General features: G+C 33.6%; 1 protein-coding gene across 1 annotated transcript in view; it reads right to left on the bottom strand.

The window, feature by feature from the left end:
* LOC143249863 (macrophage mannose receptor 1-like) overlaps positions 1–24,888 on the bottom strand; it is a 118,814-nt gene that overhangs the window by 83,652 nt on the left and 10,274 nt on the right. The window contains exons 4-10 of the mRNA XM_076500424.1: positions 19,145–19,285; positions 15,854–15,982; positions 14,808–14,956; positions 8,389–8,488; positions 2,741–2,991; positions 2,419–2,596; positions 1,287–1,442 (exon numbers count right to left, since the gene is read on the bottom strand). Of these exons, the coding sequence (XP_076356539.1) occupies positions 1,287–1,442; positions 2,419–2,596; positions 2,741–2,991; positions 8,389–8,488; positions 14,808–14,956; positions 15,854–15,982; positions 19,145–19,285 (1,104 nt within the window). The remainder of the gene's footprint in view (positions 1–1,286; positions 1,443–2,418; positions 2,597–2,740; positions 2,992–8,388; positions 8,489–14,807; positions 14,957–15,853; positions 15,983–19,144; positions 19,286–24,888) is intronic.

Genomic DNA, 24,888 nt, shown 5'->3' with positions numbered 1-24,888 from the left:
TATCTACTGTCTAACATACACAATATTACCACTACACCTGCCATACTATCTACTGTCTAACATACACAATATTACCACTACACCTGCCATACTATCTACGGTCTAACATACACAATATTACCACTACACCTGCCATACTATCTACGGTCTAACATACACAATATTACCATCACACTTGTCACGAGATTTAAACTTCAACATAAACAATGACACTATTACATTTGTCACAAGATCTAAATGTAAACCTAAACAAAAGTACCATTACACTTGTCGTAATATCTAAACTTCCATATAAACAATAGTATCGTCACACTTGTCATGAGATCTAAACTTCCATATAAACAATAGTATCGTCACACTTGTCATGAGATCTAAACTTCCATATAAACAATAGTATCGTCACACTTGTCGTAATATCTAAACTTCCATATAAACAATAGTATCGTCACACTTGTCATGAGATCTAAACTTCCATATAAACAATAGTATCGTCACACTTGTCGTAATATCGAAACTTCCATATAAACAATAGTATCGTCACACTTGTCATGAGATCTAAACTTCCATATAAACAATAGTATCGTCACACTTGTCGTAATATCTAAACTTCCATATAAACAATAGTATCGTCACACTTGTCATGAGATCTAAACTTCCATATAAACAATAGTATCGTCACACTTGTCATGAGATCTAAACTTCCATATAAACATTGACATAATCAGTCCTGTCGTTTCTAACTTCTCCGACATTTTAGTTACCTAGTTTTCTAAAGTAGATTTCGAGACGTATTTTTCTACATGGATTTACAACTGGAGATTCGTAGCTAGAGTTGTCCAGGATTAGATAACTACAAACATAACTCGGAAAAATCAACAAGTAATACGAAACAATGAAGTGAACAATAAGTCTTCATTTATTACATTTTCAGCTTTTATTGTGAACTGGCTAGTGATGGCACCAGTACTAAAAACTAGGCTGTAACGAAATACACTTTGTCGTTTAACAAATTCAAAACTAAACTAAACGATACATCTGTTGTTTGTTTTTCCATAATCAATTAGTACAGTTTATTTCATCGGTTAACTGTGGATACCAACAAGCTAGTTTATATTTACACAATAATTTCTTTATAAATAAACACAAAGGGAATGTTAAATTATCCTTCTGTGTTTTGTCTATAATAATAGCGTGAGAAAAAAATAATTTAACTCTTATACAAAAATAAGCTAATTACATTTACTTCGATTGATATGTCTTCATTTATTTATTGTTGTTAAACAGACCTTTCCTTCGGCAGAATAAGGATGCGTCACTCCATGACTTCCCGTTGGATGTTTGTTCGATATAGAAACAATACGAACCCTGGACGTTCACCCAAGAACTCAAATGATCAGGACAAGTTCCACCATTACCAGGAATATCGATTACTGGAGGTATCACTGAAGTAGAACAAGCCGTTGGATCAATACTTTTTAATGTCATAAAAATTCCCCGAGATATTTATTTTCAATATAGAAGATTTCAATACATAGTTTTCGCTTTCTACAATTTATTTGTTTGTTTAATTTCGCGCAAAGCTACACGAGGGCTATCTGCATTAGCCGTTCCTAACTTTGCAGTGTAAGACTAGAGGGGAAGCAGCTAGTCATCACCACCCACCGACAACTCTTGGGCTGCTCTTTTACCAACGAATAGTGGTATTGACCGTAACGTTATAACGCCTCGACGGCTGAAAGTGCAAGCATGTTTGGTGCGATGGTGATTCGAACCCGCGACCCTCAGATTACGAGTCGAATGCCTTAACCCACCTGGCCATGCCGGGCCTTCTACAGTTCAAACACACCAACTATGGTACAGATGACAGTATAGTGCTTTGTTATTTCTTAACACACTTATACAGTCCTCAGATGCGATAATGTTATTAGTCTATGTTTTATCTTAGAAACAGTACAGGAAAACATATTCTTATATATGTCACAATGATGTTCAAATAGTGAGAAATAACGTTTTAATTTCATTAAGGTTCAGATGTTTTAAATATTTTAAATAAGAAGTATTCTTTGAAGAAAAAAATATAGTTATCAAATATTGGTTCTTAAATCTCAGATTTAGGTTCATTTATTGCAGGGGTAAGTCTTCGGATTTACAGCGCTAAAATTAGAGGTTCAGTTCCCCTCGGCGACACACCAGATAGCCCGATGTGACTTTGCTGTAAGAAAATACCCACATTTTCTACTAAAGTATGGTTTATTTTATCCATGTATTTATCATCTGTAACTTTATCGAACATTTATTATAAAACTATGGTTTGTACCCCGTTGGTACTGCGGTTCGATTCCCCTCGGTGAACACAACCCGATGTGATTTTGCGATAAGAAAACGAACTCAGGCACTATGGTTTATCAGTTTACTTACAGTCTGTAACTTTACAGATGAAAATATTTTTTAGTTCACATGGAAGAACTTTCCACTGTTTATTTTTGTCAAAAGCCACGCAGCTGGTAACATTGGTAGAGGGATTCTCTGGCTGTCTTGGACCCCAGTTGGTATAATAGACAGGCCACGTGTCGATCCATCGGAAACGTTCCTCATCCTGAAAGTCAGAAGTGGAGAAATAAGTAGATTCATTTTGAAAACTGTTATTCTCAAAGGAAGTCTGAATGATAAAGATGAAAACGGCACTGGATAATCTTAAAGTTAAAGAAAACTAGGGCACCTATAAACATATACAACGTACTTCCGGAGAATACAATCCATTCCAAACTGTATCGTTCGTCGACATGAGCATTGAGTGGAGAAAAGCTTCTTCGTATGGATTTGTAACTGACACCAGGTGGCCACTTTCTTTTGCACACTCATTTTCAGCATCCTGCCAAGATTTCTTTTTTTCCTGGATAAGTTTGTAACAAGAATTGTGATATTCGACGTAGTCCAAACCTCGCGAGGAGCAGTCCGTTTCAGAAGGTGGAGGAGAGGTGATTTGTGGATCTGGAATTTGATATCAAGATTCATGTACTGAAATGTCTTTCAAGTGATTTTTTTATTTGAAAGAGTTATAATTAAGTTATATTAAATAAACGTGTCATAAAACATTCAATTTTCATGAATAATAATAAATGGTCTTTTTTTTCTTAACTTTTTCAAAATAAATTCAGGGGAAATACGTTGGTCTAAACATTTTGTTACGTGAGACTGCGATGGTCTTAACAATTTGTTTGTTTATTTGTCTTTGAATTTCGCACAAAGCTACACGAGGGTTATCTGCGCTAGCTGTCCCTAATTTAGCAGTGTAAGACTAGAGAGAAGGCAGCTAGTCTTCATCACCTACCGCCAACTCTTGGGCTACTCTTTTATTAAAAAATGGTGGGATTGACCGTCACATTATATCGACCCCACGGTTGAAATGGCGAGCATGTTTAGTGCGATCGGGATTCGAACCCGCGACCCTCAGATTATAAGTCAAACGCCTTAACCCACCTGGCCATAACAGTTTGTTACGTGATAATACGACTGTCTAAACCTTATGTTAAGTGAGACTACAACGGTTTAAACCTTTTGTTACGTGAGACTAGAATGGTCTAAACCTTTTGTTACGTGAGACTAGAATGGTCTAAACCTTTTGTTACGTGAGACTACAACGGTTTAAACACTCTACATTTCTCAAAATGTTGTCACAACATACTTCTGTTTCTCTATAAAACCTCTTCATAATGTGATCACACAGATACATCGTAAAGCTACACGAGAATTAGACAAGACTGAAATGTGATCACACAGATACATCGTAAAGCTACACGAGAATTAGACAAGACTGAAATGTGATCACACAGATACATCGTAAAGTTACACGAGAATTAGACAAGACTGAAATGTGATCACACAGATACATCGTAAAGCTACACCAGAATTAGACAAGACTGAAATGTGATCACACAGATACATCGTAAAGCTACACGAGAATTAGACAAGACTGAAATGTGATCACACAGATACATCGTAAAGCTACACCAGAATTAAACAAGACTGAAATGTGATCACACAGATACATCGTAAAGCTACACGAGAATTAGACAAGACTGAAATGTGATCACACAGATACATCGTAAAGCTACACCAGAATTAGACAAGACTGAAATGTGATCACACAGATACATCGTAAAGCTACACGAGAATTAGACAAGACTGAAATGTGATCACACAGATACATCGTAAAGCTACACGAGAATTAGACAAGACTGAAATGTGATCACACAGATACATCGTAAAGCTACACGAGAATTAGACAAGACTGAAATGTGATCACACAGATACATCGTAAAGCTACACGAGAATTAGACAAGACTGAAATGTGATCACACAGATACATCGTAAAGCTACACGAGAATTAGACAAGACTGAAATGTGATCACACAGATACATCGTAAAGCTACACGAGAATTAGACAAGACTGAAATGTGATCACACAGATACATCGTAAAGCTACACGAGAATTAGACAAGACTGAAATGTGATCACACAGATACATCGTAAAAGCTACACCAGAATTAAACAAGACTGAAATGTGATCACACAGATACATCGTAAAAGCTACACGAGAATTAGACAAGACTGAAATGTGATCACACAGATACATCGTAAAGCTACACCAGAATTAGACAAGACTGAAATGTGATCACACAGATACATCGTAAAGCTACACCACAATTAGACAAGACTGAAATGTGATCACACAGATACATCGTAAAAGCTACACGAGAATTAGACAAGACTGAAATGTGATCACACAGATACATCGTAAAGCTACACGAGAATTAGACAAGACTGAAATGTGATCACACAGATACATCGTAAAGCTACACCAGAATTAGACAAGACTGAAATGTGATCACACAGATACATCGTAAAGCTACACGAGAATTAAACAAGACTGAAATGTGATCACACAGATACATCGTAAAGCTACGCGAGAATTAGACAACACTGAAATGTGATCACACAGATACATCGTAAAGCTACGGGAGAATTAGACAACACTGAAATGTGATCACACAGATACATCGTAAAGCTACACCACAATTAGACAAGACTAAAATGTGATCACACAGATACATCGTAAAGCTACACGAGAATTAAACAAGACTGAAATGTGATCACACAGATACATCGTAAAGCTACGCGAGAATTAGACAACACTGAAATGTGATCACACAGATACATCGTAAAGCTACGCGAGAATTAGACAACACTGAAATGTGATCACACAGATACATCGTAAAGCTACACCACAATTAGACAAGACTGAAATGTGATCACACAGATACATCGTAAAGCTACACGAGAATTAGACAAGACTGAAATGTGATCACACAGATACATCGTAAAGCTACACGAGAATTAGACAAGACTGAAATGTGATCACACAGATACATCGTAAAGTTACACGAGAATTAGACAAGACTGAAATGTGATCACACAGATACATCGTAAAGCTACACCAGAATTAGACAAGACTGAAATGTGATCACACAGATACATCGTAAAGCTACACGAGAATTAGACAAGACTGAAATGTGATCACACAGATACATCGTAAAAGCTACACCAGAATTAAACAAGACTGAAATGTGATCACACAGATACATCGTAAAGCTACACGAGAATTAGACAAGACTGAAATGTGATCACACAGATACATCGTAAAGCTACACCAGAATTAGACAAGACTGAAATGTGATCACACAGATACATCGTAAAGCTACACGAGAATTAGACAAGACTGAAATGTGATCACACAGATACATCGTAAAGCTACACGAGAATTAGACAAGACTGAAATGTGATCACACAGATACATCGTAAAGCTACACGAGAATTAGACAAGACTGAAATGTGATCACACAGATACATCGTAAAGCTACACGAGAATTAGACAAGACTGAAATGTGATCACACAGATACATCGTAAAGCTACACGAGAATTAGACAAGACTGAAATGTGATCACACAGATACATCGTAAAGCTACACGAGAATTAGACAAGACTGAAATGTGATCACACAGATACATCGTAAAGCTACACCAGAATTAAACAAGACTGAAATGTGATCACACAGATACATCGTAAAGCTACACGAGAATTAGACAAGACTGAAATGTGATCACACAGATACATCGTAAAGCTACACCAGAATTAGACAAGACTGAAATGTGATCACACAGATACATCGTAAAGCTACACCACAATTAGACAAGACTGAAATGTGATCACACAGATACATCGTAAAGCTACACGAGAATTAGACAAGACTGAAATGTGATCACACAGATACATCGTAAAGCTACACGAGAATTAGACAAGACTGAAATGTGATCACACAGATACATCGTAAAGCTACACCAGAATTAGACAAGACTGAAATGTGATCACACAGATACATCGTAAAGCTACACGAGAATTAAACAAGACTGAAATGTGATCACACAGATACATCGTAAAGCTACGCGAGAATTAGACAACACTGAAATGTGATCACACAGATACATCGTAAAGCTACGGGAGAATTAGACAACACTGAAATGTGATCACACAGATACATCGTAAAGCTACACCACAATTAGACAAGACTAAAATGTGATCACACAGATACATCGTAAAGCTACACGAGAATTAAACAAGACTGAAATGTGATCACACAGATACATCGTAAAGCTACGCGAGAATTAGACAACACTGAAATGTGATCACACAGATACATCGTAAAGCTACGCGAGAATTAGACAACACTGAAATGTGATCACACAGATACATCGTAAAGCTACGCGAGAATTAGACAACACTGAAATGTGATCACACAGATACATCGTAAAGCTACACCACAATTAGACAAGACTGAAATGTGATCACACAGATACATCGTAAAGCTACACCAGAATTAGACAAGACTGAAATGTGATCACACAGATACATCGTAAAGCTACACCACAATTAGACAAGACTGAAATGTGATCACACAGATACATCGTAAAGCTACACGAGAATTAGACAAGACTGAAATGTGATCACACAGATACATCGTAAAGCTACGCGAGAATTAGACAACACTGAAATGTGATCACACAGATACATCGTAAAGCTACACGAGAATTAGACAAGACTGAAATGTGATCACACAGATACATCGTAAAGCTACACCAGAATTAGACAAGACTGAAATGTGATCACACAGATACATCGTAAAGCTACACCAGAATTAGACAAGACTGAAATGTGATCACACAGATACATCGTAAAGCTACACGAGAATTAGACAAGACTGAAATGTGATCACACAGATACATCGTAAAGCTACACGAGAATTAAACAAGACTGAAATGTGATCACACAGATACATCGTAAAGCTACACGAGAATTAGACAAGACTGAAATGAGATCACACAGATACATCGTAAAGCTACACGAGAATTAAACAAGACTGAAATGTGATCACACAGATACATCGTAAAGCTACACGAGAATTAAACAAGACTGAAATGTGATCACACAGATACATCGTAAAGCTACACGAGAATTAAACAAGACTGAAATGTGATCACACAGATACATCGTAAAGCTACACGAGAATTAGACAAGACTGAAATGAGATCACACAGATACATCGTAAAGTACGCGCAAAGCTACTCAAGGGCTATCTGCGCTAGCCGTCCCTAATTTAGCAGTGTAAGACTAGAGGGAAGGCAGCTAGTCATCACCACCCACCGCCAACTCTTGGGCTACTCTTTTACCAACGAATAGTGGGACTGACCGTCACATTATAACGCCCCCACGGCTGAAAGGGCGAGCATGTTTGGTGCGACGGGGATGCGAACGCCTGACCCTCAGATTACGAGTCGCACGCCTTAACATGCTTGGCCATGCCGGGCCGACTCAACAGGTAGGTCAACTTATTTAAGACAGCTATTACCTAAAATCTGTGATACCCAAGGTGTGTACAAGTTTAATTTCCAGATATATAAATATAATTTCATAGTTTGTGTACATTAATCCTAATATAGCCTCAAAGGCGAAACGTTAATTAAAATATTTTTTAAAAATAATAAAATTAAATATAGATACAAAGTGTAAAAATCGGTTTGTTTTCTAAGCCTTTTATCAAAATTCCTTAACCTATTTTCTTAACCTTTATTCTATTCTCTCAAAGCATCAATAGTAATATTAAAATATTTGTTTCCTATTATTTTAAATGGTATACCTATGAAACAATTTTATTTAATTTATAACTATATATAACCTCAAAATACCTTTAAAATTAAGTAACCCAGGTTTTGAAACGTTTTGTGTATCCGACGAATTTTACTTTGTTAAAAATCATCTGTTGGCAAACAAACCTTTATATCTCTGACAAATGTAGCTTTGCTTTTGATCACAAACGTAATCGTTCCATTTTCCAGTTTTTGTGTTCGCTGACATCATTTCTACACATTTTTCCTGGAAAAGTATGACAGCACATTCATTCGTTCTCACTTCAAAATGAAACTACCAAAACGTTTAACTAGCTTTGGAAAATATTCATTAAACGTTTACAAAATGAAACACTAAAAGGTTTTCGTGAAACGTAGATATTGCGATTCAGATATTAAACTCTTCGAGGAAAACTGAGGCATTAAAATACATTTTAACACAAGTGAAATATTTAAATCACATTTTAAAACCTGAAATGTTGACATTTCTAGAAACAACTATTAAAAATTATCTAAATATTTGTTTACAGAAAGAAAACCGTAAACAGTGGCGTAACTAGGGGGGGGGTGCAAGGAGGTACATCTGTCCCCTGGCGCAACATCGGGGGTGGGGCGCTAAATTGATGTTACATAATTAGGAATTATGTCACGAGGGGGCGCGAAAACTGACTTTATCCCTGGGCGCTGTAAACCCTAGCTACGTCACTGTCCGTAACGTGAAATATAAAGGTTATCTTGACGCAATGTTTCACAAACTGCTCTTCTTTAGATCATACACAGTGATATTTGATCTAAAATAATCTAAGTGCTAGTTTACATTGAAAAACTCTAAAAGGGCGGCCCGGCATGGCCTAGCGCGTTAAGGTGTGCACTCGTAATCTGAGGGTCGCGGGTTCGCGCCCGAGTCGCGCCATAACATGCTCGCCCTCCCAGCCGTGGGGGCGTTATAATGTGACGATCAATCCCACTTTTCGTTGGTAAAAGAGTAGCCCAAAAGTTGGCGGTGGGTGGTGATCACTAGCTGCCTTCCCTCTAGTCTTACACTGCTAAATTAGGGACGGCTAGCATAGATAGCCCTCGAGTAGCTTTGTGCGAAATTCCAAAACAAACAAACAAACTAAAAGGGCAATGAAACAGGTTGCTTTCAAGCGTATCTTGACATAATGTTTCACAAACCACTTTCCTATATATCTTATTCAGTAATATATGATACCTTATAAACTATTTTCTTAAGTATAAACCGAAACTTTATAACGTATATTCTCGTCCTGTCGGATCACCTCTGATATATATTGAGCGAGAGATTTCGTCGTCAGCGCCATGTGTATGGTAATTATTGACTGTTTGTATTGTTGTTGCTGGTTGTTTGTTTTTTATACTTTTGCGCAAAGCTACACGAGGGCTATATGCGTTAGCTGCCCCTAAGTTAACAGTGTAAGACTAAAGGGAAGGAAGCTAATCATCACCACTCCCCCCCTACTCTTGGGCTACTCCTTTACCAAAGAATATAGGATAGAAAGTCACATTATAACGCCCCCTCGACTAAAAAGGCGATCATGTTTGGTGTCACGGGGATTCAAACCCGCGACACAGAGATTACGAGTCAAACGCCTCAACCCACCTGGCCATGCCAGGCATATTCTTTGTTGTTAAGCACAAAGAAATCAATGGACTATACGTGCTATGCTAACCACAGATATTGAAACCAGTGTTTTAAGCGTTATTGGCCATCAGTACAGACTCAATAAAATAAGATTTCTGAAAACCTCTCGGTCTTATTGTGTAATATCAAACAAAACTCTTTTCCAACCACGATATTATTGTGATGTTATATCAAGCAAACCTTTGTTCTAAACTCGGTATTGTTGTAGTATAATATCAAGAAACCTTTGCTCTAAACTCGGTCTTATTATGGTATTACAACAAACAAACCTCAGTTTTATATTCGATCTTATTGTGGTATAATATCAAACAAACGTCTTATCTAAACTCGGTCTTATTGTGGTATAATATAAAACAATCTCTGTTTTAAACTCCGTCTTATTATGGTATAATATCAAACAAACTTCTTTTATAAACCTGGTCTTGTTATAGTATTATATCAAACAAACCTCACTTTTAAATTCGATCTTATTGTAATATAATATCAAACAAACCTTTGTTCTAAATCTGGTCTTACTGTTGTATAATATCAAAATACCTCTGTTCTATACTCGGTGTTATTGTAGTATAATATAAAACAACCTCTGTTATAAACACGGTCTTACTGTGGTATAATATAAAACAAACCTCTGTTCTATGCTCCATCTTATTATGGTATAATATAAAACAACCTCTGTTCTAAACACGGTCTTATTGTGGTATAATATAAAACAACCTCTGTTCTAAGCTCCATCTTATTATGATATAATATCAAACAACCTCTGTTTTAAGCTCCATCTTATTATGGTATAATATAAAACAACCTCTGTTCTAAGCTCCATCTTATTATGGTATAATATAAAACAAACTTCTGTTATAAACCCGGTCTTGTTATAATATTATACCAAACAAACCTCACTTTTAAATTCGATCTTATTTTAATATAATATCAAACAAACCTCTGTTCTAAAACCCACCTGACTGTGGTATAATATAAAAAACCTCTGTTCTATCCTAGGTCTTATTGTGTTATAATAAACAATAATCTCTGTTCTAAACTCGGTGTTATTGTGGTATAATATCAAACAAACCTCTGTTTTAAATTCCGTATTGTTTTGCTACATTATAAAACAAACCTCTGTTTCAAATTCGGTCTAATTGTGGTATAATATCAAAGAAACCTTTGTTCTAAACTGGTGTTTTTTGTGATATAATACAAAACTAATTCTGTTCTAAACTCGGTATTATTCTGGTATAATATCAAACAAACCTCTGTTCTAAACTCGGTCTTATTGTGATATAATACAAAACATACTTCTGTTCTAAATTCGCTCTTATTGTGATATAATACAAAACAAACTTCTGTTCTAAATTCGCTCTTATTGTGATATAATACAAAACAAACTTCTGTTCTAAATTCGCTCTTATTGTGATATAATACAAAACAAACTTCTGTTCTAAATTCGCTCTTATTGTGATATAATACAAAACAAACTTCTGTTCTAAATTCGCTCTTATTGTGATATAATACAAAACAAACTTCTGTTCTAAATTCGCTCTTATTGTGATATAATACAAAACAAACTTCTGTTCTAAATTCGCTCTTATTGTGATATAATACAAAACAAACTTCTGTTCTAAATTCGCTCTTATTGTGATATAATACAAAACAAACTTCTGTTCTAAATTCGCTCTTATTGTGATATAATACAAAACAAACTTCTGTTCTAAATTCGCTCTTATTGTGATATAATACAAAACAAACTTCTGTTCTAAATTCGCTCTTATTGTGATATAATACAAAACAAACTTCTGTTCTAAATTCGCTCTTATTGTGATATAATACAAAACAAACTTCTGTTCTAAATTCGCTCTTATTGTGGTGTAATATCAAACAAACCTTTCTTCTAAACTCGATCTCAAATAAACACGATATAAACATAGAAAACACCCAAATACTAAATAAAGAAAAAAAGATAAAGAAACGCAAGATTAAAAAAGCCTTACTTATACAACAACTCAAGCCCAAAATAAACCAATACAAAGAAACACCTTTATACCTATATTAATAAATATAATCAAATATCTAAGCACGCCCTCTACATTCCTAAACTAAGTTACATAACCCCTTTAAACATGTGATCAGCTATCAGTCAGTTACCTCTCTCTTTCTTTGTGAACCTGACGATGACCGAAGAAGATCGAAACGTTGTTCGCTCCTCTACATAAAAAATTTTCTCAACACAAACCAGTCGTTTTTACATAAATATTTCTCTATAAGTGGGTTTTTCTCGACATCACTGAAAACTAAACTTGGTCTATATTGTGATATAATGGAAAACAATGTTCTTTTCTGAACTCGGTCTTATTGTTGTATAATATCAAACAAACCTTTCTTATAAACTCGGTCTTATTGTGGAATAATATTAAACAAAACATTGTTCCAAACTCGGTCTTATTGTGGTATAATATCAAACTCTGTTCTAAAATCGGTCTTATTGTGGTATAATATCAAACAAACCTCTGTTCTAAAATCGGTCTTATTGTGGTATAATATCAAACAAACCTCTGTTCTAAACTCGGTCTTATTGTAGTATAACATTAAACAAAATACAGTTTTAAACTCGGTCTTACTGTGGTGCAATATTAAACAAACATCTGTTCAAAACTCGATCTCATTGTGGTATAGTATGAAAAAAAAAAGCTTCTGTTCTAAACTCGGTGTTGTTGTTGTATAATATTAAACAAACCTCTGCTCTAAACGCGTTCTTATTGTGGTATAATATCAAACAAATCTCTGTTCTAAATTCTATCTTATTGTAGTATAGTATTGAACAAACCTCTGTTTCAAACTGGGTTTTAATGTGACAAAATAAAGCACAAACCTTTATCTCAAATTCGCTCTTATTGTGGTATAATGTAAAAAAAATCTCTGTTCTAAAATCAGACTTATTGTGGTATAATACTAAATACCATCTGTTTTATACTCGATCTTATTGTGGTATAATATCAAACAAACCTCTGTTCTAAACTCGGTCTTATTGTAGTATAATACGAAACAAGTCTTTGTTCTAAAATCAGACTTATTGTGGTATAATACTAAATACCATCTGTTTTATACTCGATCTTATCGTGGTATAATATCAAAGAAATCTTTGTTCTGAGCTCGATCTTCCTGTGGTGTAATATAAAAGAAACCAGTGTTCTAAATGTGTTTGTAACAGTGTATAAAACTTTGTAAATTACTGTATTTTCGGTCTATTTTCAGCACAGAGCTCGCAGTCGGTTACCTGAAGTTTGTCTACCGTGGGATATCGAACTATGAATTGTAGTATCCTAGTTCCGTAAACTTTGGACTGGCTCAACGACGGATTTAAATATATGAAATATTATAACATGTATCTAAGACTAAAGAAACATGTTCAATTCGCACTATTCAAATTGGACACACCGAAAACCTTTAAACATTATCGTCTCATGGCCCAAATGGAAAAAGAAAAAAACAAGCCACAACTTAAACCAGAAAAAGTAGATAATATAATAATGATATCATCGTGTGGTCAACATGTAATTCAAAACATGTGTCGTTATGGTTCGAAAGGAAAACAACAGATCAAAAGGTCATCATCTCATGATCCCTCAAGAAAATAAATTAAAATAAAAAAACATGTTGTCATGTCTCAAAATACAAAATATAGTTATTTTATCAAAAGAAATAATAAGTTACCTTGTTACTGAATATAAAAACATTATTTGCTCTTGACCCCAAATAAATATAAGAAATTATCATGTAACAGCCCAGAGGTGAAAACAGAAGGTCACAATGTCATGTCGCGAAAAGACAAAAACACCACGTTTTCTGAGCTCAAGAAGATTGTAACATATAATCACACCATGGCCCAAAATAAATATATCACATTGTTAATGGCCAAAATTAAAACAAAACATCATCATTTCATTGCCCAAAAAACGATCATGACGTCATGGACTGAAAGGACAAAACAACATGAAACCATGATTGACAATAAGCAAAGTTTTGTCATGTCATGATTCGATAAAGTATCACAAAACATCTCGTCATGTCATGATCCGATAAAGTATCACAAAACATCTTGTCATGTCATGATCCGATAAAGTATCAAAAAACATCTTGTCATGTCATGATTCGATAAAGTATCACAAAACATCTTGTCATGATTCGATAAAGTATCACAAAACATCTTGTCATGTCCAGAAAGCCACAAAAAAATGTTGTCGCGGATAGAAAATGCTACAAGATATGATATCTTCTTGATCCAAAGTAAAATATCATGTTGTCTTAATCCAAAGTAAAATATCATGTTGTCTTGGCCCAAAAGCATTACAAAACATCATAATCAGAAAGCATTAGAAGACGTTATATTGTCATAATCAGAAAGTGTTTGAAAACATTATATTGTCATAATCAGAAATTACTGTAGTGTACCATCTTTTTACAACTCGAAGAAAATTCTAACTATAAACTTCAATACAATTTGAGAAGTAAACATCAGTAGCTGTTATCGGTCAATAAACTCTATTACAAGGACAACAATAGTAATCTCGGGTTCTAAACATAGTGACACTCAAATGAATCTTTGCTGAGATGGCAACAATTTTTTTTTTTCATTTAACACGAGAGACTCAAATAAGTCACGTTTTAAGAGCGTAATATTTGATGAACTAATTTAAATAACCTTAATTTATCAAAAAAGCTACAATAGTGAAAAGCTAGAAATTTAAGAAACGCAAGTTGAGCAACACGAGAGACTCAAATAAGCCACGTTTTAAGAGCGTAATATTTGATGAACTAATTTAAATAACCTTAATTTATCAAAAAAGCTACAATAGTGAAAAGCTAGAAATTTAAGAAACGCAAGTTGAGTAACAGAAATACAAGAACTCACGCTGTAGCCACTTGGTTCACTAGGACCCCACCACTGGAAGTCAAACCTACTGTTATCAGACCAACCGTAATTGTTGTTCAATTTCCCCAACTGGTTAAGTCCAATCCAGGCAGCGCTCTTGTGTAGACCCATTAGAGCAGTCAGAAACACTTAAAACAAAGAAAGTAGATATTACTTTTTAGAATTGATACACTACTGTTGTTCCTCCTAATTTTGTTGTTTTATATTCGTTAACAATCCTCACGTGAATGGAGTTTCATCGAGACATTCTAGCAAATATATATATAAACTGCATCTTAAACTAAACTTGAATTTGTCTGTTCGAGATGAACTGATTTAACTACAAACCAATAATAATTGAAATGTTTTTGTTGTTGTTCTTGTTCTTACTGTTTCATCAGAAATATAATTTTATACACAAAATAATGGAATTAATAACTATATCTAAAGTGTAGAGTTACAAAAATTATCTTCGAGTTTAATATGACCACGAGAGAGATCGCAAGACAAAGGACACTGAGTTACTGTTTTCTCAAAACAAAGCCGAAATTCTGATCTGTAAATCAACAATGAAACTAATCTAATTATATTGTTCAGAAACAGTTCTTTTTTACGGAACCTTTCTTGCTCAGAACATTTCTTTCTTTCTGATAGAAGGTTTATTGTGTTATATGGTAAGATCGACTTCAGGTACTTTGTCTGAGAAAGAGGGAAAAAACACGTCTGAGAGAAGTCCCTTAAAAAAACTGAAAAATTCAACCCTTAATAAACGAATAATCTTAGAGTTTGTTTAAAATAATATTCACGTGAAAACCAAAGCGAATATTTAGCAAAAGGAGAAATATTTTGCTCATGATAAGTTATTTAAAAAAGTTTAGAATTCATTTCGTATTTCTAGTACTGAATTTATAAAATATATTCTCTCAGAAGTATCAGTCGTACAAAGCACTAAAAATTACAAAAGTGTGGTACAAGGAACAAATGTTTTAACTCAATTATTTGAAAATAAAAGAAACAACACTAGTTTGTTAATAAATATTTCCTACTCTGCTCTCCTATACTGTGGATGGACGCTAGGTCATGATTAGCTCCCATACTTCTGCATGTTTTAAGGGCAGCTTGCCATGACAACCTTGTAATTTCTGAATCTCCTCGAAATTGAAAACATTTGTCTCCTACGGAAGAAAATTTAGCATGCTTAGAATAACGTCTGAAAGACATCAAAAATAGTAGAGTGAAACAAAATACTTGCTTACTATATCATGAAACTTTCAGGGTGTCCCAAAATGAATATACCAAAAAGAAAGTTGAATACATTTTTATTATTTGAAATAACAATATCCAAAACGAAATATATTCTCATGGTTTGTAAGTTTTATTGAAGTTGTTTATTGTTGTTGTTACATTTTCTAAGAACGTGTTTTATTGTAGATTTCAGAACTAACTCTGTTTTAGATTCTATTGGCAACTCAGGAAAAGATCCTCCTTCAGAACTAGCACTGTTTTAGATTCAACTTGGCAAAGATCCTCCTTCAGAACTAGCACTGTTTTAGATTCAGCTCAGGAAAAGATCCTCCTTCAGAACTAGCACTGTTTTAGATTCAACTCCTCCTTCAGAACTAGCACTGTTTTAGGTTCAACTTAGGAAAAGATCCTCCTTCAGAACTAGCACTGTTTTACATTCAACTCAGGAAAAGATCCTCCTTCAGAACTAGCACTGTTTTGGATTCAACTCAAGAAAATATCCTCCTTCAGAACTAGCTCTGTTTTAGATTCAACTTAGCAAAAGATCCTCCTTCAGAACTAGCACTGTTTTATATTCAACTCAGGAAAAGATCCTCCTTTGGAACTAGCACTGTTTTAGATTCAACTCAGGAAATGATCCTCCTTCAAAACTAGCTCTGTTTTAGATTCAACTAGAAAAGATCCTCCTTCACACTGTTTTAGATTCAACTCAGGAAAAGATCCTCCTTCAGATCTAGCACTGTTTTAGATTCAACTCAGGAAAAGATCCTCCTTCAAAACAAGCTCTGTTTTAGATTTAACTTAGGAAAAGATCCTCCTTCAGAACTAGCACTGTTTTAGATTCAACTCAGGAAAAGATCCTCCTTCAGAACTAGCACTGTTTTGGATTCAACTCAGGAAAATATCCTCCTTCAGAACTAGCTATGTTTTAGATTCAACTTAGGAAAAGATCCTCCTTCAGAACTAGCACTGTTTTATATTTAACTTAGGAAAAGATCCTCCTTCAGAACTAGCTCTGTTTTATATTCAACTCAGGAAAAGATCCTCCTTTGGAACTAGCACTGTTTTAGATTCAACTCAGGAAAAGATCTTCCTTCAGAACTAGCACTGTTTTAGATTCAACTTAGGAAAATATCCTCCTTCAGAACTAGCACTGTTTTATATTCAACTCAGGAAATGATCCTCCTTCAAAACTAGCTCTGTTTTAGATTCAACTTAGAAAAAGATCCTCCTTCCGAAGTAGCACTGTTTTAGATTCAACTCAGGAAAAGATCCTCCTTCAAAACTAGCTCTGTTTTAGATTCAACTTAGAAAAGTATCCTCCTTCAGAACTAGCACTGTTTTAGATTCAACTCATTCAACTCAGGAAAAGATCCTCCTTCAAAACTAGCTCTGTTTTAGATTCAACTTAGGAAAAGATCCTCCTTCAGAACTAGCACTGTTTTAGATTCAACTCAGGAAAAGATCCTCCTTCAGAACTAGCACTGTTTTAGATTCAACTCAGGAAAAGATCCTCCTTCAGAACTAGCTATGTTTTAGATTCAACTTAGGAAAAGATCCTCCTTCAGAACTAGCTATGTTTTAGATTCAACTTAGGAAAAGATCCTCCTTCAGAACTAGCACTGTTTTAGATTCAACTTAGGAAAAGATCCTCCTTCAGAACTAGCTCTGTTTTATATTCAACTCAGGAAAAGATCCTCCTTTGGAACTAGCACTGTTTTAGATTCAACTCAGGAAAAGATCCTCCTTCAGAACTAGCACTGTTTTAGATTCAACTTAGGAAAAGATCCTCCTTCAGAACTAGCACTGTTTTAGATTCAACTCAGGAAAAGATCCTCCTTCAGAACTAGCACTGTTTTGGATTCAACTCAGGAAAATATCCTCCTTCAGAACTAGCTCTGTTTTAGATTCAACTTAGGAAAAGATCCTCCTTCAGAACTATCACTGTTTTATATTCAACTCAGGAAAAGATCCTCCTTTGGAACTAGCACTGTTTTAGATTCAACTCAGGAAAAGATCCTTCTTCAAAACTAGCTCTGTTTTAGATTCAACTTAGGAAAAGATCCTCCTTCAGAACTAGCACTGTTTTATATTCAACTCAGGAAATGATCCTCCTTCAGAACTAGCTCTGTTTTAGATTCAACTTAGGAAAAGATCCTCCTTCAGAACTATCACTGTTTTATATTCAACTCAGGAAAAGATCCTCCTTTGGAACTAGCACTGTTTTAGATTCAACTCAGGAAAAGATCCTCCTTCAAAACTAGCTCTGTTTTAGATTCAACTTAGGAAAAGATCCTCCTTCAGAACAAGCACTGTTTTATATTCAGCTCAGGAAAAGATCCTCCTTCAGAACTAGCTCTGTTTTAGATTCAACTTAGGAAAAGATCCTCCTTCAGAACTAGCACTGTTTTAGATTCAACTCAGGAAAAGACCCTCCTATTTCAGCCCTTTAAAACAAAAGTCCTATCGCAACAAAACACGGGATCTTGAGGAATTGGAACTTCCTCTGACGTTGTCATATCTATCCCTACAGTAGTGCTGGAAAATGTTCTTAGAATTAGGTTGATAATAGCTAATAACGGAATAAATTTAAATATTTATTAATTAAATTAAATAAAACTAACAATTGTTCAGAAAATGTATTGTTTTGAACTTTATTGTTATCTCAAATAATACAAATGTGATTCAACTTTATTTTTGGTGCATTAATTTTGTAACAACCTTTATTTTCTTTATAGAGACATCTATCTTTAACAGCAAAAATATTTCTGTATTGATTGGTTCAAATCTTCACTCCTGGTGTACGTCTGTTTACGAACTTATACATATTCCAATATTGTACTTCTGAACCATCCTGTGCTATAACACAGTATAAAAAGGCCAGTATAAACTCTGACCAATACGTTCACTTACTAAATAACCCCTATTCGACATCATATTGAAAAGCTTAAACCGAATTTTATCAGTGTGGAAAAAGTGACTGTTGTTAATAGAAATTCTCTTTAGCATAAAAGCAAACTGTTCCGATAAGTGCAAATACACATTTCTCACAAACTATTATCCTTGGTTAACATTTGTTAATCACTACCCACCGTAAGCCGACCAATCCTTGGGACAGTATCCAGGCATTGGTGTTGGATTTGGTGTTGGTCTCGGAGAAGGGTCCACGCTGTTAGGTCTTTTGCAGATATAACCGTCAACATGCTTTTGGCAATTTTCATCCTTCCATTTACCTAAAGAAGAAGGAATTATACAATTAAAAATCAGATAAACTACAATTTATTAATAGCAATTGATAATCAAATGTTGTTCCCTAATATATAAGAACATAAAAGCTCAAGCTACAGATCAAATCAAATAATTCACAGAATGACAACGGATACAAATAATATCTATTAGGGTTTAGAGAGATTAAATGAATTTTATAAGGCTTTAAGTTTAGAAAATACCTTGGTGTATGTTTTAGGCTTAGGTTCAAAAGAAAATTTGAGTCCAATGTCTTGATACATGTTTCAGGTTTATATTCCTTTATCACAAAAGAAAGTTTGAGACTATAGTCTTAGTGTATTAGAGTTTAGGCTTATATTTATTCGTTGTAAAATAAATTTTAAATATTTTGTATTGGTGCAGATTTTAAGTTTATATCCTTTCGTTGCAAAAAACAGTTCGAGGCTAATGTATTGGTATAGGTTTTAGGTTTAAATTATTTCATTTAAAAAAAAAAGTTAGCGGCTATTATTGAATAGTGGGATTGACCGTCGCTTTATAGTGCTACCACGACTGAATGAATAAGCATGCTTGGAAGGACAGAAATTCAAATCTGCAATTATCAGATTTTAAGTCAAGCATCCTAACCATTTAAGAGAACAATCAATAACATTGTGGATAATTTCGTTATTTACAGTTAAAAACGTTAGTGTATGGAGTTTAAGTGAAAAAGGTAATCACCGAATGTGTGAATAAACACATATCACCTTAGACATTCATTACATATCATTTACATCTAATTAATTTCTAATTAATCAACCACTAATTAGACATAAATTAAGTGAAAAAGGTAATCACCGAATGTGTGAACAAACACATATCACCTTTAGACATTCATTACATATCATTTACATCTAATTAATTTCTAATTAATCAACCATTAATTAGACATAAATTAAATGAAAAAGGTAATCACCGAATGTGTGAACAAACACATATCACCTTTAGACATTCATTACATATCATTTACATCTAATTAATTTCTAATTAATCAACCATTAATTAGACATAAATTAAGTGAAAAAGGTAATCACCGAATGTGTGAACAAACACATATCACCTTTAGACATTCATTACATATCATTTACATCTAATTAATGTTTAATTAATCAACGACTAATTAGACATAAATTAACACGTCACTTGCATATTAATTACGTATTAATCCCGTGTCCAAAATGGCCTTATAAGTACTAATGAAGAATGGATAACAAGAACATGATGGTGAATAAATAAATGTATAGAACACTAATAAGATTCTTGGTGTCTGAATAGAAGTATATAAGACAAGTACTAATGAAGAATGGATAACAAGAACATGATGGTGAATAAATAAATGTACAGAACACTAATAAGATTCTTGGTGTCTGAATAGAAGTATATAAGACAAGTACTAATGAAGAATGGATAACAAGAACATGATGGTGAATAAATAAATGTATAACAGAACACTAATAAGATTCTTGGTGTCTGAATAGAAGTATATAAGACAAGTACTAATGAAGAATGAATGGATAACAAGAACATGATGGTAATGAAGAATGGATAACAAGAACATGATGGTGAATAAATAAATGTATAGAACACTAATAAGATTCTTGGTGTCTGAATAGAAGTATATAAGACAAGTACTAATGAAGAATGGATAACAAGAACATGATGGTGAATAAATAAATGTATAGAACATTAATAAGATTCTTGGTGTCTAGAAGAATATAAGACAAGTACTAATGAAGAATATAACAAGAACATGATGGTGAATAAATAAATGTATAGAACACTAATAAGACATGAGGTGAATAAATAAATGTACAGAACATTAATAAGATTCTTGGTGTCTGAATAGAAGTATATAAGACAAGTACTAATGAAGAATGGATAACAAGAACATGATGGTGAATAAATAAATGTATAGAACATTAATAAGATTCTTGGTGTCTGAATAGAAGTATATAAGATATTTTACAGTTTAACATGTTTTTACCATTGTTTCACCTTTGTATGACATCTTTATGTCATACTGATAGAGTTTTCAACACTTGTTCCCTTTTAAGTTACCAGTGACTCTTGATGAAACTTCTGCACATAAAACGTTTCTAAGTCATGTATAAATACATCAGTGGACAGTCCAACTAAAGGGCAGCATAGTATAATTATTGAACGTTGGAATATAAAAGAACATTATGATGAACAGTATAACTATTTAAGGTTAGAAAAAATTAAAATATGGTGATGAATTTTATAATTATTGAAGGTTTCGATGAAAGATGATAGAGATGAACAATATAATGATTGGAGATTTGAATAAATATGAACGTGGTGATGAACAATATAATTATTGAAGGTTTGGTTAAACAAGAACATGGTGATGAAGAATATAATTATTGAAGGTTTGGTTAAACAAGAACATGGTGATGAAGAATATAATTGTTGAAGGTTTGGTTAAACAAGAACATGGTGATGAAGAATATAATTATTGAAGGTTTGGTTAAACAAGAACATAGTGATGAAGAATATAATTATTGAAGGTTTGGTTAAACAAGAACATGGTGATGAAGAATATAATTATTGCAGGTTTGAATAAATCAAAACACGATGACGAACACGATAACTGTTGAACATTTGAATAAAAAAGAATATAGTGATATACAATATAATTATTAAAGGTTTGGATAAATAATACCATAGTAATAACCAGTATAATTATTTAAGGTTTGAATAGACTAGAATATGGTGATTAACTGTATAATTGTTGAAGGTTTGAAAAAACAAGAACATGGTGATGAATAATATAATTGTTGAACGTTTGAGTAAATTAGAACATGGTGATGAATAATATGATATTGAAGGTTTTGATAAATGAGAACATGGTGATGAACACTATATTTATTGAAGGTTTGAATAAATTAGAACATGGTGATGAACATTATAATTGTTGAGGGTTTAAATAAATAAGACCAATTAACAGGTGCTGCCCCACCATATTAAGCAACCTAAATAGGTTAGGTGTAAGTAAACAAGAATATATTGTTGAACAGCATAAATGGTAAGTTCAAGGAAACAAAATCTGCTTATCAGCTGCTTTATCTAAAAAAATAAACTGTAACACTGCAACATTATAAAATAAACTGTAACACTGTAATATTATAAAATAAACTGTAGTACTGTGACATTATAAAATAAACTGTAACACTGTAACATTATAAAATAAACTGTAACACTGTAATATTATAAAATAAACTGTAGTACTGTGGCATTATAAAATAAACTGTAACACTGTAACATTATAGAGTGAGAGTACAAGCTTGAAAACATTGTTGTAAAAAGTAAAATTTTCTGATAGGAGAAGACAATGATGTTTTACTTAAATTTCAGTATACATACTATTTTTAAATCTGGAGAAATTACATAAGTATTTGGAGGTGGATTCGCGATTGAAATACCATAAGTGTTACCCAAGTAAATATCTCCAACAATTATTGGATGCCCATGGCATGAACGCGTATTTTCTGAGAGGCAGAAGGGAATTGTTTGTTTTAGAATTTCACGCAAAGCTACTCGAGGGCTATCTGCACTAGCCGTCCCTAATTTAACAGTGTAAGACTAGAGGGTAGGCAGCTAGTCATCATCACCCGCCGCCAACTCTTGGGCTACTCTTTTACCAACGAATAGTGGGATTGACCGTAACATTATAACGCACCCACGGCTGAAAGGGCGAGCATGTTCGGTGCGACGGGGATGTGAACCCGCAACCCTCAGATTACAAGTCGCACGCCTTAACACGCTTGGCCATACCGGGCCCGGCAGAAGGGAAGTACGACATTATGATGTCAATGCATTTTAAACTAATTTGTGTGATATGTATATCTCCACAAACTTTTTATCAGTAAAATTATTGATGAAAATTAATATTTCAGTGTTTTTATGTATGTGTTTTATTAATGCTTATTTTTAAGGATAGAATTTCCATGCTAGGAACCAGGTTTCGATACCCGTGGTAGCCATAACACAGATGGCACATCTAGCTTTGTGGTTAATCACCAACAAAGAAAGCAAAATGAAAAAAAAAAATTAATAATCGAAATTTTAGCTGCATGTTGGATCTTTTGTTCCTATTGTGGAAATAAATAAACCTCCCGACCATGCAGAGAAAACTTGTCAATAGATGATACAAAACTAAACTCCGTAGTTTACAATTAATTTCAAATATACAATATTAAACATTTCGTTTAAAACAATTCCTTCTCTTGCTTGTAAAAATTGAGGGGTAAGGCGCCTTTTAAAAAGGTGGGTAATGGACTGTTCCCACACTTCCCCAGTCTTTCACACACACGTGATCAAAATCTAGATTGTTTTGATTCATAGCACAACGAGAACATGCACAGCTTTATATACTGGTTAATTAATAGAAAATAAAATATAATAACTGTTCGGTAGTAACTTTTACTAAAATTAGCCTAACAATGTTTTAACAAAACGTCCTTAGCCTACGAAACAACAATCGTATTGTTTAATGTATATTAAATAAAATTGCAATAATAACAAGCGCCACCTTGTACAAAACATATATTTAATCCTGCTTTTTAATTTTTAATTTTATTGTACACATATTCTTGACTAGAATTTTCAGCGTTGGTGCTATAGAGGCATAATGAAAGAAAGCTACATTATTATACCCTGATTAAGAGATTAATGACGTAAAGAGAAATTAGTAATATACGATTAAAGATACGTAAGCAAAATATTTTGTATATCATTGAATGATCAATAAATATATAATACATTAAACAAGAATATCTCATACCAATTCAATAAAAGTACTAATAAAATTAACGTTAAACACCTATGATATTGAAGGGACATTAAAACTAGATCTCAATATGTCAAAAACAAATAACGTTCATAACAAAAATTACACTTTAAGTCGAGTAAAACATGTAACGTTCATAGCAAAGATTACAGTTCAAGTTGAGTAAAACATGTAACGTTCATAACAAAGATTACAGTTCAAGTTGAGTAAAACATGTAACGTTCATAACAAAAATTACAGTTTAAGTTGAGTAAAACATGTAACGTTCATAACAAAGATTACAGTTCAAGTTGAGTAAAACATGTAACGTTCATAACAAAAATTACAGTTTAAGTTGAGTAAAACATGTAACGTTCATAACAAAAATTACAGTTTAAGTTGAGTAAAACATGTAACGTTCATAACAAAATTACAGTTTACATGTAACGTTCATAACAAAAATTACAGTTCAAGTTGAATAAAACACGTAACGTTCATAACAAAAATTACAGTTTAAGTCGAGTAAAACATGTAACGTTCATAACAAAAATTACAGTTTAAGTTGAGTAAAACATGTAACGTTCATAACAAAAATTACAGTTCAAGTTGAATAAAACATGTAACGTTCATAACAAAAATTACATTTCAAGTCGAGTAAAACATGTAACGTTCATAACAAAAATTACAGTTCAAGTCGAGTAAAACATGTAACGTTCATAACAAAAATTACAGTTTAAGTTGAGTAAAACATGTAACGTTCATAACAAAAATTACAGTTTA

This window comes from Tachypleus tridentatus, chromosome 4, assembly GCF_004210375.1.
Source record: "Tachypleus tridentatus isolate NWPU-2018 chromosome 4, ASM421037v1, whole genome shotgun sequence".
NCBI lineage: Eukaryota > Metazoa > Arthropoda > Merostomata > Xiphosura > Limulidae > Tachypleus > Tachypleus tridentatus.
The sequence above is the reverse complement of the archived record's forward strand: the minus strand, read 5'-3'. Positions and strand labels throughout refer to the sequence as shown.